The 12,837-nt window shown below is 45.4% G+C and overlaps 2 protein-coding genes across 3 annotated transcripts; one reads left to right on the top strand and one right to left on the bottom strand.

Annotated features, from left to right (window-relative positions):
- Nucleotides 1–1,848: 1,848 nt before the first annotated feature.
- Vps28 (vacuolar protein sorting 28) lies at nt 1,849–7,653 on the bottom strand. The gene is made up of 8 exons (XM_089551545.1): nt 7,437–7,653; nt 7,299–7,359; nt 6,622–6,711; nt 6,454–6,559; nt 5,830–5,931; nt 4,631–4,684; nt 4,468–4,559; nt 1,849–2,025 (listed from the first exon to the last, which is right to left on the bottom strand). The coding sequence occupies exons 1-8, from the start codon at nt 7,477–7,479 to the stop codon at nt 1,902–1,904; spliced, it is 672 nt and encodes a 223-aa protein (XP_089407671.1). The 5' UTR covers nt 7,480–7,653; the 3' UTR covers nt 1,849–1,901.
- A 258-nt stretch (nt 7,654–7,911) lies between these two features.
- Nucleotides 7,912–12,828, top strand: RpS29 (ribosomal protein S29). 2 transcript variants are annotated; one of them, XR_016283976.1, is made up of 3 exons: nt 7,912–8,045; nt 8,648–8,811; nt 10,379–12,828. XR_016283976.1 is itself a non-coding variant. In XM_089551553.1 (3 exons), exons 1-3 carry the CDS (start codon nt 7,984–7,986, stop codon nt 12,745–12,747), a joined length of 171 nt encoding a protein of 56 aa, XP_089407679.1. In that variant the 5' UTR covers nt 7,912–7,983; the 3' UTR covers nt 12,748–12,828. The 2 variants fall into 2 exon arrangements, 1 of the variants encoding a protein (XP_089407679.1); XM_089551553.1 differs by having other exon boundaries at nt 8,648–8,747; nt 12,739–12,828.
- Nucleotides 12,829–12,837: the final 9 nt, after the last annotated feature.

A 12,837-nucleotide genomic window follows, 5' to 3' on the forward strand; every position in this document is an offset into this window, starting at 1 on the left:
TATATATAGAAGCAGATATTGAGCATTGAACCCTGTTTGCGCGCGCTCGACATTCCTCGGAAAGTCATCAGACTCCTCCACTTCGAGCTGCTCGAGGGAGTACAACCATTCCAGCTGGCCTAGCTGGTGAAAAGTGCAGTGACAGGGGATATGGTGGCCGCAGGATAAGGTTAATTGGAGAGATACGGGAGAGGCCTTTGTTCTGCAGTGGGCGTAGTCAGGTTGGTGATTATGAAACATTGGCATTTTTCTTTGACTGATTTTAGCTGCTAGCATTTAGGAGAACCTCGAGTATTAAGTGAGAATTACGCTTCACCGAAAGCCGACTAGCACAATGAGTACTAAGAGCGCAATGAGTACTATTGTGACAACAATGCGCAAAGAACGTGGGCAAAGCAGAAAAGAGCACACAGAGCTTGTGTGTGATCTCATCTATTTTTCCCATGTACTTTGCACTGTGCGGTCACAATGGAGCACCAATTATACACCACCACAGGCGTGCACAGGGTTCACCATTTGGGGGAGACAAGGTCCAAGCCAAGCAGGGTTCTCATTAGGGGGAGTCACTCTCCCATTTTAGGTTTGCTAGGGATATAGAAATTATTGTTAATGCGGTAACTTTGTGCATCTGATTTCGAAGGCTACATAGTTGGATAAAACGTCTACAGTGAAGCTCCACCTATATTTACGATCGCCACAAGGAATTCTACCAGGATATAAAAGTAGTCCATTATTAAAATTTTTTGTGTTACCTAAACAAGAAGCTAACCACCAGACAAAATTATGCTAAGGCTTCTTTAATATAGTCCAACATCAAAAAGCTAACTTCATTTACTGTTGATTGGTCAGTGGAGTAATACAAGACACCACGGACCATAGCCCATTTTGCCAACGGCTGTTACAGGCCACACTGCACTACATGCGCTATATTTTAGTTCTCCTTTGGAGAGGTGTAAATCCAACACTACTTTTTCCGGGTGTTACGGTCCCTTCTGCGCTCTGCCAACTTCACTGTTCTGTCCTAGTTCGTGCTAGAGTTTGCTTTTTCGCACACAAATGACAGTTCTCCAGCAAGCAAGTCATTGGCATCTCACTCCTGCCCTACACAGCATTACATACTGCTAGGGATGCAAAAGCAGATTCTTTAGCATACAGTCCCTCCTTGCATGAACATCTCTTGGGAAGTGCGTCACTAAATACCCAGGTTGTTAGTACTGTCCTTCTAATGCCATCAGCCGCTAATGCAAAAAACGAACCATTGACACAACTTGATGTATCTGATCCCCCTATGCAAGCCTTTTACCCGCAGCATCGCACCTTCCAAGGCAAATCGGAAGGTACTACACCGATGGGCCATTGATCTGAGCATCTGCTTTGTTGGCTGGTAGAGCAGGGTTGATGACCAGAGCTGCCGCGTACCCACTGGTGATAAAATGGCCACAAGTTTTCTCTCGTCCTCGTGCTCAGCCTCTCTTGTACGAAATGCTTGGAATATGGGTCTTTGACCCCACCTTGTGCCATGGCACTCTTTGGCCAATGTTGCCCCTGCATCATTAAAATGCATCACCATCGAAGCAGAAGGTGCTAGAAACACCCCGCTGCTCTGCTCCAAGTGATCTCAATGTTGTGGCTTCAACACTGACCACCATTTCAAAGAATAAAATATATAACAATGCCCATTTACCAAGACCTCGAAGCTTAATACACAATATTGTAATTGCTGCTTAGCAGTACTACATCTAGCACGTGCCGGCATTCCTAGAAAAATGAAACGATTAAACGCACACCACTCGCGAAAACAACTCAAACCCAGCGAATACGAAACCTCTTTAGAAAGAACAACAAATATTTGATCCCTGAAACAAAGCACAATTATTTATTGCTCTTTTCATAAGCTGTGGTCACGTAGAGTTGTGGAGAATCCTGTTGAAGGCATTGTACGACGATTCCAAGTCAAAGATGAGCTGGCGCACTTGGCCCTCATTCAACTCATCTGAGGCAGCCATCGATGACATGGTCTGGAGCCTGGTCAGTCACAGCAACCGGTAAGCCAGAGTGCACAGTAAGACTCGGGTAGACATGTACACTACACAGCATAGCAGTATAATTACAACACGTGGCTGGCAAGGGAATAGTAATACAATGGAAATATAAATGAAGAAGTTTCTTCACATGTCTCGAGACCAATCCACGGATAAATGTGCAAGCAGAAATTACCAGCAGCACCTTGTAGCCACTGTCCTGACATGTGCAAACCAAGGTATTATGGCCCAAATGCCATATTTGCTTTGGCAGAGATAAAAAAAATTTACAATTGATTTTGAGAAAAAGAAATGGAACAGTAACTGGTCAAATGTTTAGGGGAATCCCCCAAGGTGGAGTAAATTTGTAATAAGTGAGTAATTACTCATTGGCATCCACCCAAGCGCAGCCATACGGCTACAAAGGAAAGCTATACAGCTTTCTCAGAAACTTCGTAGTTAAAGAAAAATTCGTCCTGGTCCGGGGTTCGAACCCGGGACCACCGCTACACCGGAGCAGTCGCTCTACCAACTGAGCTAACCGGGACGGCAAGCTTATGGTAGGGCGAGAGCGAATTGATCAATAACTCGAAGTGGGAACAGTGTTGGTCAAATGTTTAGGGGAATCCCCCATGGTGGAGTAAATTTGTAATAAGGGAGTAATTACTCATTGGCATCCACCCAAGCGCAGCCATACGGCTACAAAGGAAAGCTATACAGCCTTCTCAGAAACTTCGTAGTTAAAGAAAAATTCGTCCTGGTCCGGGGTTCGAACCCGGGACCACCGCTACACCGGAGCAGTCGCTCTACCAACTGAGCTAACCGGGACGGCAAGCTTATGGTAGGGCGAGAGCGAATTGATCAATAACTCGAAGTGGGAACAGTGTTGGTCAAATGTTTAGGGGAATCCCCCATGGTGGAGTAAATTTGTAATAAGGGAGTAATTACTCATTGGCATCCACCCAAGCGCAGCCATACGGCTACAAAGGAAAGCTATACAGCCTTCTCAGAAACTTCGTAGTTAAAGAAAAATTCGTCCTGGTCCGGGGTTCGAACCCGGGACCACCGCTACACCGGAGCAGTCGCTCTACCAACTGAGCTAACCGGGACGGCAAGCTTATGGTAGGACGAGAGCGAATTGATCAATAACTCGAAGTGGGAACAGTGTTGGTCAAATGTTTAGGGGAATCCCCCAAGGTGGAGTAAATTTGTAATAAGGGAGTAATTACTCATTGGCATCCACCCAAGCGCAGCCATACGGCTACAAAGGAAAGCTATACAGCTTTCTCAGAAACTTCGTGGTTAAAGAAAAATTCGTCCTGGTCCGGGGTTCGAACCCCGGACCAGGACGAATTTTTCTTTAACTACGAAGTTTCTGAGAAAGCTGTATAGCTTTCCTTTGTAGCCGTATGGCTGCGCTTGGGTGGATGCCAATGAGTAATTACTCCCTGGAACAGTAACTGTCTCAGGTATCTGGGTGCACACCCGAACTGCCCCGTAAGGAAGGGATAAAGGAAGGAGTAAAAGAAGAAAGGAAGAAAGAGCCCTAAGGAAGGGATAAAGGAGGGAGTGAAAGAAGAAAGGAAGAAAGAGGTGCCGTAGTGGAGGTCTCCGGAATAATTTCAAGCACCAGGAGATCTTTAACGTGCACAGACATCACACAGCACACGAGCGCCTTTTTTGTGTTTCGCCTACATCAAAAGGCGGCCGCCACGGTCGGGTTCGATCCCGGGCCTTGACAGAAACCTGCTGCATGACAGAAGTGTGCTAACATGTTTTTCTCACATATCTCCTTTTTCACAGCTATTCTCCTCGAACAATGGAATATTATCGCTGTCCCCCTATGAGATTAACCCTGTATCCCCACAATATCACCTCTGGTACAGTATTTAAAACTAAATAATTTTCATTTCTGTTCGCAGAAATATATGCACTGCTAAAATAATTGCAAGAATGGCCTTTTACGACATATTTATTAAGGGAAGGCCAGTGTCTGCTCCCAGATATGCTTGAGGTCTGTTGAAAGATAAATTAATGCAAAAGCTAGCACTAACAGCAAGACAGCTTACAATTTCAGTGCACAGAGTACTGCATTGGCAGGCGATGGAGCAGATTTAATTTTTTTTTTTACTGATGAACTGCACACGCACTGACACCTGTGGTCAGCTTCATAGTGTTTGAACATTCAGAAATAATCAAAATTAGCTAAAGTTAATTAGCCTGTAATCCTGTAATATCTTTTTATAAATCTCTCAGTTTTTCACACATCTGCAATAAATACATAATAGTACTGATGAAATCCTTGAAGTTTTTAACTTTTATCCAATATTTTCAATTCCTGGGCATTACAGAGTTAAGACAAGACTTTGCTGTGAAAGATTTCCTCCTTCATTACTGAGCGGAATAAACACTACTATGCCTTGCACTTGGAGAGAATGTTGCTTACCACTCATCCACTTTGGCTTTGCCCTCAAAGCCTGCTGGTATGAGACTGAGCCTGCTCATGGTCTCACTGAGTTCTCGCAAGTCTGGCTGAAGCTGCAAGAGAAACACAGGAGAGCCCAGTGATTACCACAGAGTTCATGCATGACACCAGCCCACTGACTTACCTCATCCATGGACTTGATTTCCAGGCGCAGCTTGTCAATGATAGTGATGAAGAGCTGGAACACAAATACAAACAGCAGTTAGAAACAAGGAACACCGATACTGAGGCAGTGCGATGTTGCATGGTGAAAACTGATACAGGCTTGCCGCCCTATATACAGTTTCGATCAATACTGAACAGGTGTACATACCAAATAAAAAAAAATGACAGTTCGCTGAATTAAACAAAACCGCTATCCCTGCCATTGTCGTGTTTTATGACGCACAAGTTCATGCAAATATATCGTTTGCAAGAAACTTAGTCCACTTTGTTTTCACCAGAAAAATTCCTCGCTGCAACAACTACACTGCACTATTGTTATGAACTTTACACTGCAGTTAACCCTCTACATGCCTGCAGGTCAGCCACGCAGTACCACTTCAACTTCCCTCGGGAGATAAGAGAGAAAAATTGCTGACAAAAGCAGCCTTGTAAACTAAAAGGCTGTTGACAGCTTATTTGAGAAGGCTGTGCAAAAAACATACCACACCATAACACCATACCTGAAACCAATGGTGATAAAGATGAGAGCAAGTTTCAGATGTTTTCAAAGTGCAAAATGCCCTCTAACACTCAGTGTTTGATCTAATGCAACTTGTCGCACAGTTTCTTGCTGTGTATGTACACAACAGGAGGTGCATATATCCTGCCTGAATCACAACATGCCACATCTGCCTTCGCTGTTGAACTCCATGTTGTATAAAGGCTGACCACGATGCCTTAAATTGCGTAAATTTTCTTTTTGCAATGAAAAGGTGTTTAGGGGACATCACCAGTGTGATCAGTCACTTCATGATGGCATCAAAACAGAGAAAACATCACCAACAAAGGCAATATCCAGCTGTCAGGCTTTGCAGTCAAACCAAGCATTGTCGTCGTAGTGCAGCTGCACAGGCACTACAGGGAAGCATCCAGACCAGCAGACACATTGCTCATCTAACACAAAAACCGAACAAAAGCTAAATGTCTTGCTGAATTCACCGCATCAAGCCAGCCATAGCTAAGCTGGCAAATTTTTTTTTTTTGTGAGAGGTTCCATACGAGATACAATAATCATCGTCATAACAGAGGCATGCATGTCAGCTCGACACTTACTGTAGCCCACATCAGAAATTTTTACAAGACATATTAGTTGGCATGAAGCTCTGCTGCTGCTCTTACCGACACAATGTCAGCGATGCACTTGCTTGTGTTCCCCTTGTCGTCCTTGATTGTGATAGGCCTGTCTTCACGAATTCGCTCCATGGCAGCAGGGCAGTCCAGCTGGGCAAACACACACCATGCAGCGAGAAGCAATAGGAGGAGCTTTAGTAACACATACACAGCACGCACCACTACAATCAGAAATAAGGCTGCAGGCTCCGGAAGGTACTGAGCTGCACGGAGGCTCATAGGAGGTGCATGCAAAGGGTCCTGTCATAGCATGTGTGCAACATACATTGAATTTGATGTCAGAAGACTCCCGTCACAGAGCTGTATGGCATGCAGAAAACAGTCCTAGTTTGACTAAGTAAGAGATATAAACAATTACATGTGATATTTATGTCGAGACTGAAAGCAATAAAAATGAGAGATGGTTCTTTGATTAGTTGCTGCCCACCTTATCCTTGCATATGTTACTAGAGTTACTAGAGCACTACCCTTCTGCAACACTTTTCTTCACCACTGAACACGAAAATTAAAATGAACCACTGACAGAAGAACAACCTTGTGTGTTGAACACATGCCAAATAGCTCCCTTTCCAGCTGCAGTGGTGGTGGTTTTACGACTATGTGAGGCCTCACCCGAAAAGCAGCCATAAAGGCTTCCACTGTGGCAAACTCTGACCCTTGGACCTGCTTGAAGGCTGCCTTGTACTGGACCAGAAGCTTGGAACATGCGGCAGTGTACCTGCATTGATTCAGTATTGTCAACTGAGAACCCATTCAACATGTCCCACGACAACAACATACTCTTTCGGTGTCACACAGTCCTTGATGTACGCCTTCTCCAAGCACTGCAGCGTGTTGATCACTGCATACAGATCAGCCATGTTGTCGTACCTGTTCAAAACAAACAGAAGTATTAAAAAGCGGTATACGATACAAAGTCACCCAGTCATGGAAATTACAAGACGATTCACACACGGAGTTTCACCTCACATGCCATTTAGTATCCATGCAAATTAAACATGTGGGCCCTTCGATATTCACCTCAGGCTCCGAGTGCGTGCGATTATGGATATCATAACAAGGGTTGCCTGATTAATCTCGGTTACTTTTTCAATGCGTGCAATGTCATCCGTATGAGCTGCCGTATCGCGTAATGCCGCAATAAGCACTTGAATTATCGCTCCTGCCACTAAAATAGCCCTGAAACTTTAAGCTTTCCAAAGGACGAGCAATCATCTCTGCGAAGATGAGCTAAGCAGGATGCTTGATGGCAGCGAAGTAAAAACTGGTCGATCAACGTCGATCATCATCTGGCTGTAGAAAGAAAGCTAGCGCAAAAGACGGAGACACAGAACAGGCAGAAACACCAGGCTTTGCGCTGGTTTTCTTTCTACAATCATGTAACAGACTCGCCTAGTTCACTCAACTGCATCATCCGGCTGTTCTGCCAAATTGAGAATACATTTTCTGCAACTCACTTTTCGCGCTCCCGCGATGTCCGATGAAGGCGGACCTCTTCGTACAGCTCGGGACGGTGCTCTGAAAACGGAACATTAGTGCAAAAAACGGTGACTCGGCTGGGCCAAAGCACAGGGCGGAAACAAGTGAAGTAATACCTTGGTTGTTAGTCTGCGACATGAGAGCTGCGAAGGAAGCCATTTTGAGGACTGTGGATAAAGCTCAGCGGGTGGCTCAGTTCACAAAGGGGGCACCAGGACGGGTTCACCGAGCAACGCAATTGTTTACAGCTGTCACTAATGATATCCCCTCAGCTGACATACCCCTGCCTGCTTCAACAACAGAAAATGCACTTGGCCATTGACCTGGCTTGGCTCACTGTCTTGTGTGGTTTTAGTGGTTCCAGTTCAACAGTTCTGGCTGAGTTTAAAAAGTGTAACTATACTTTTCACAAAAATTTTGATATTTATTAGTAATTTTAATGGTTGAATACAATGTTTTTTAAAAGTGTTTTTAATTTTACGGTTTTTTTTTATAACCCTCACTAGAGGACGCGACGCACCACACTTATTCACGGGTGTGCTCAGCTAATAGTGCGGCTTCATTTCTCTTGATAATATCTTTCGTTTCCCCTGCGTCACGTCCTTCGCTGTTCGCTCCTTTCCTTTCTCTGCTAGCAAGCGGGCTTGCGTAGACGGTGCGGCCATGGGTCACGAAAATATCTGGTATTCCCACCCCAGGAAATACGGACCTGGCTCTCGGTATTGGTAAGTAGAGTAAAGCATTGCCTACTTCTTAGAGAATATCCTATTGAGCCCTTAAGCTTCGTTTTTTGACCAACTACATTGCCTAGATGTGCCGGTTGTTTCCTAAGCCTACTTAATGCCCATTATTCCCACGTGTGATCTCTGTTCAAAAGGTAACATTGCCGCGAAGGGTTATTATAGGCGAAGTAAATTAGCGCGTTCAGCTCCAATGGGCTAAGTTTTCGGTGTTAACGATCTGTTTATTGCTACATGCGTGTTATTGTGCAGTCTTTAAATCAAGCCGTGTAGTCGGGGCGAAGTAAGCTGGCAAGCTTGTTCACGAAGTCTGTATTTAGGGCGTGCAGTTCTTCCCGTTTTAAAGCGGAAATGAGCGACATTTATGTTGCGATTAACACATGAAGTGCAATCCCCAGCACTTTGGCATCGTTACCGCAGCTGGCGCAAGGCGCAGACGGCGGGCCACCCCTTGTGTTTGGAATCGTCATTGAGAGCTCAACTTGGTGGGCGCATTTCGTATTGCAAGGATAATCTGCAGTGATGAGAACATTGTGACGTGTTACCCCTTGCATTGACTGCTCTTCTTCCCTTCTGTTCTTGTGCAGCCGAGTTTGCGCCAACCACCATGGACTGATCCGCAAGTACGGACTGAACATCTGCCGCCGATGCTTCAGGCAGTACGCCGCGGACATTGGATTTAAGAAGGTAAATGTTTAGTACGCAGTGTCGGTTATTTTCCCCAGTAGTGTTGGTTAGAGGTGAAAACTGAGTTTTAGTGGGGGCGCGCGCACTGTCCGTTGTACATTACGTTAACATCTGTTATGTACAGGTGCCGTCATAAGTAAATGGAAGGCAATATTCACGAAAAAATTTATTGGCCCCTCAATTCATGCATCCTTGAATACATATGTGCAGCCTGATTGTGATTTTGCAAATTGCACTGTGCACCAACAAGCATGGACCATTATACATAGCTTGCACCGACGTCACATCCGGTGGCAGTCGGTTGCGAGTCGGCCATGCTGCCGAACCACTGCCAGGCCGCCTCTAGCTTTCCGCTGCCTGTGTTAGCTCGCAACGTGTCGGTTCTCGTCCATCCGTAGATTCGGTATGGTTTTGTGTGCCACCCTTGGCTGCTATGACTGTAGCGGCAGCTCCAGGCAAAACAAGAAGCCGATTAACACGAACTTCATCTGCATTCGCAAGATAATCGCAGGCATGCAAGTGCGAGCGCTCCATGACACAGTAGGAATCTGCGCGAGCTGTGGCTGGCTCGCATTAAGTGCGATGATTTGGACCCCGACAACCCAAATTTAATTGTGTTCGGAGTGCACTTTGTGACATGTAAGAGGCTTGTGTCGTCAACTTAATGTATACGATGTAGCGAACCACGACTGGCGCGCCTGATACCGCCTAGGCCGATCGCTGCCGTAGCGCCAACGACGACGAAGCGTCGCTGAAAGACGAAGTGCCGCCGCTCTGCACGAGATCGCTTGGGTTGGACTGGCCGTCTTCTGCGCTGCTCGCCGTTTTGTGTCGCCCGCTGTGAACACCACGCCTTGCACCATTTCTGCAGAAACCCCCTTTCAACGAAAACGTGGGAAGCAGTGGCTACACTCTTGAATGTTGCTGTTTTGATTGACGCCATCCAACATCCAATTTGTCTGAAAAAAACCCAGACTGGGTCCCGTGTCGCTGCATCCTAGCTACAGGAATAGGCAATCCTTTTCGGATCGCTGCGACCGCAGCGAGCAATGACGGCAGAGAAAGCGGCGTGCCGAGGCCGAGCTTTTCGTCTCGTTGCTTGCGCATCGCACACAGGCTTCTCACCCACCTGCTGTAGAAATCATTGTGTGGTCCCATTGATTCGAAGGCTTTCATTTTTTCCAACTTCACAAAGCTGGAAGGAGTACACGATATCCCCCGTGGGCCACTTCGAGGAACACATCAATGCCCATCGTCGCGTCGACTCCCGGTCGCAGCGTGTACGGATCTGTATCGTCAATAATTTTCACTTCGTCTGCGTAGCTACACGCGCCGATCGAATAAATTCAGACCAGTAGCCTTCACTGAATGGTTCATTCCTCTGTGGAGTAGGCATCGCATTCGAAAGGTAAGAAAATAATCTAAAGCGTCCGAGGAGTGGTCCGGCATCGCAGGGCGGACGGGCGGGGACGGCCGAATGGTTCGGCAGCATGGCCGCAAGCGCTTGATGGGGGCGGAAGTGACGACACGTGCAACCTATGTATACTTTAGATTTAAAGACGTTAAATTTTTTTTTGACAAAGTCGCCTTCCATTTACTTTTGATGGTGAGTGTACAGGCTGGCAATGCAGGTGGTGAAAATAAAAATGCAGTCATGGGTAGAAAGTAATAAGATACTCGAACTTCAGAACGGGTTCAGAAGGGTTAGGCGCTTAGATATCTTGTTCGTGCTTACCCAATGCATCGGAATAGCGAAGGCGGAAAACAGACCTGTACTGTGCAATGTCAGTGCACGTTAAAGAACCCCAGGTGGTCGAAATTTCCGGAGCCCTCCACTACGGCGTCCCTCATAGCCTTAGTCGCTTTGGGACGTTAAACCCCGTAAACCAAACCGAAAACAGACCTCTGTATTTAGCCTTTCTGAACATAAGCGGTGTACACGACAACGTGAACAGGAAACTCCTGTGGAACGATGAAGGTATCAGTCAAGTGGTTTTTTTTCTACGAGAAATATACATCGGGTAATTTCTATGGGAAATATAGAGAGGTAATAAAGTTGTGATTACATCGGAAGGGATAGAAAGTACGAGAACTGTTGAGGTTTGCAAAGGATTAAGGCTAGGTTTTCCTCTATCACTGCGGCTGTTCGTGATTTATATGATAAATATGGAAAGAAGGCTCAAAGAACGTGATCTAGGTTATAATCTATCGTACATATTAGGCAGAAGGGTCAATCAGCAATGGCTCCTGAGTTTAATGTATGCAGTCGATATTGTACTGTTAGCAGATTGCCGAGAAGATTCGCAAACCGATTCATTGTTGTGGAGACGAAGGAGACGCTCTGTGTTTCAATTTAAGTGCAGCTAAGTCAAGTGTGCCGATTTTCAACGATGCAACTGTTCAGGTGCCTACAATACAAGGCCATCAAATACCCAGAGTAGCCACATACAAATATCTCGGGGTATGGGTAAACAAAGGGCAGATATACACGGGAAAGCACGAACAGTCTCTTATGGCAAAAGGGCGAAGAGATGCTGGGATAATGAAACGGGGCGTTGGGGGGGGGGGAGGCAAATATGAAGCACTGAGAGGTATTTAGAAAGGAATAATGACACCGGGGCTTACTTTCGGGAGTGTTTTACTGTGTTTAAGGGCAGAAGTTCAGTCGAGATTAGAAGTAAATTAGAGACCTGTTGGAAGATTAGCACTAGGCGCCCAAGGCAAAACTGCACATGAGGCAGTACAGGGGGACATGGGCTGGGCATCATTCATAGCACCGGAAGCTCAGATTTATATGAAGAATGCCTGAGGAAATTGGGTGATAATAGTTGGGCAGCGAAGGTATTTAAATACTTGAGTGTTAACTCACAATGGCGGAAAAGAACTAGGAAACTAACCAGTAAGTATGCAGGACACGAGGATGGAGAAAGAAACATTAAACGACTGGTAAAAAAGTGCAGACAGTAAAAAACTGGCTGAACTCAATGGAAAAGAAGCATAATGTAGAACTATATTGATACTGGAAATTGCAGATAAGGAAGGAATCATTCCGTGAAAACTCAAGAGGCAGTGCCCGTACCATTTGAAGCAAGGTTAGGGTGTCTTCGAACGTGCAGCTACTAAAAGAAATTTAATGAAGGTAACACATGCACTGTGTGTGGCAAATCTATAGAAACAATTGAACACCTCACACTCAAATGTGATGGTATCCATCCAGATGTTGATGCAGGCACAGTCACTCTCCATGAAGCCCTGTGGTTTATAGATAATAGTGGTCATGTAAATAAATGTGCGGTGAAAGTTAACAAAAAGTGACTGTAAGATTGGTAGTTCAAAAGCAGAGAGCTGAGATAAGGTTAGAAGTGTAGGAAAACATTAAAGAAAATGGATAATTTTATTGCCAATTTAGAACACATTGGCTTGGGTACAAGCAGATTTATGGTATATCGTGGCCTTTCGCGTAAAGTGGCATATTTCGGCTCTATGCTAATGACTGTAATTCAAGAAGCCCTAATTGCAGGCGTAGTAATTGAATGAGTAGCAAGTGCTTGTTGGCATTTCATTTTTTTTTTATTATGCATTATTAATTGCCTCGGGGCATAAAGGGGGTATGTAATGGATGGTTAAAAGAAAAGGATGGTTAAGTGAATGAATAAAGGTTGGATGATCTGATGAAGCCGAAGAGTCAGCGATGATGCTGTCCCTGTGACCAAGTGATATGAAGAATGATTGGTCAGCAAGAGACCTGGTGACTCGTCAGGTGTCGGATTCTTGTCTGCTTCAGAACCGGGAAAATCCACAACAGGCTTTGGTTATTGGCCTCAGTGTTCCGGGATTTGTAGATTCGATACCCGGGGTGGATATGTTTCGAAATTGAGGTTGCTTTCCCTAAGATGGAGCTTGTATGTCCCCCTTAATTTTTGTTTCCTTTGTTTTATCCCTATGCCTTTCACGTTGCGAGGTGCTCATGCATTCCTTTTCCTTCTTTCAGCTGGACTGAACTCTTGGAAATGGCACTTGTGGGGACTCAATAAACCACCAGCCTGCCTAAAGGCAGCCCTGGGCCCAAAAAAAAGCAAAACACAGTCTG

Source organism: Amblyomma mixtum, chromosome 7 (assembly GCF_055824585.1).
Source record: "Amblyomma mixtum isolate Tamu chromosome 7, ASM5582458v1, whole genome shotgun sequence".
Classification (NCBI taxonomy): domain Eukaryota; kingdom Metazoa; phylum Arthropoda; class Arachnida; order Ixodida; family Ixodidae; genus Amblyomma; species Amblyomma mixtum.

Bases quoted from the DNA above. Each gene is read 5' to 3' on its own strand.
- RpS29 (XM_089551553.1), top strand. From the start codon at position 7,984: ATGGGTCACGAAAATATCTGGTATTCCCACCCCAGGAAATACGGACCT. The intron at 8,046-8,647 runs GTAAGTAGAGTA...GTTCTTGTGCAG, and splicing joins GGACCTGGCTCTCGGTATTG to CCGAGTTTGCGCCAACCACC.
- Vps28 (XM_089551545.1), bottom strand. From the start codon at position 7,479: ATGGCTTCCTTCGCAGCTCTCATGTCGCAGACTAACAACCAAG. The intron at 4,560-4,630 runs GTAAGTCAGTGG...TTTCTCTTGCAG, and splicing joins AAATCAAGTCCATGGATGAG to CTTCAGCCAGACTTGCGAGA. The intron at 2,026-4,467 runs GTAAGCAACATT...GTGACTGACCAG, and splicing joins AAAGCCAAAGTGGATGAGTG to GCTCCAGACCATGTCATCGA.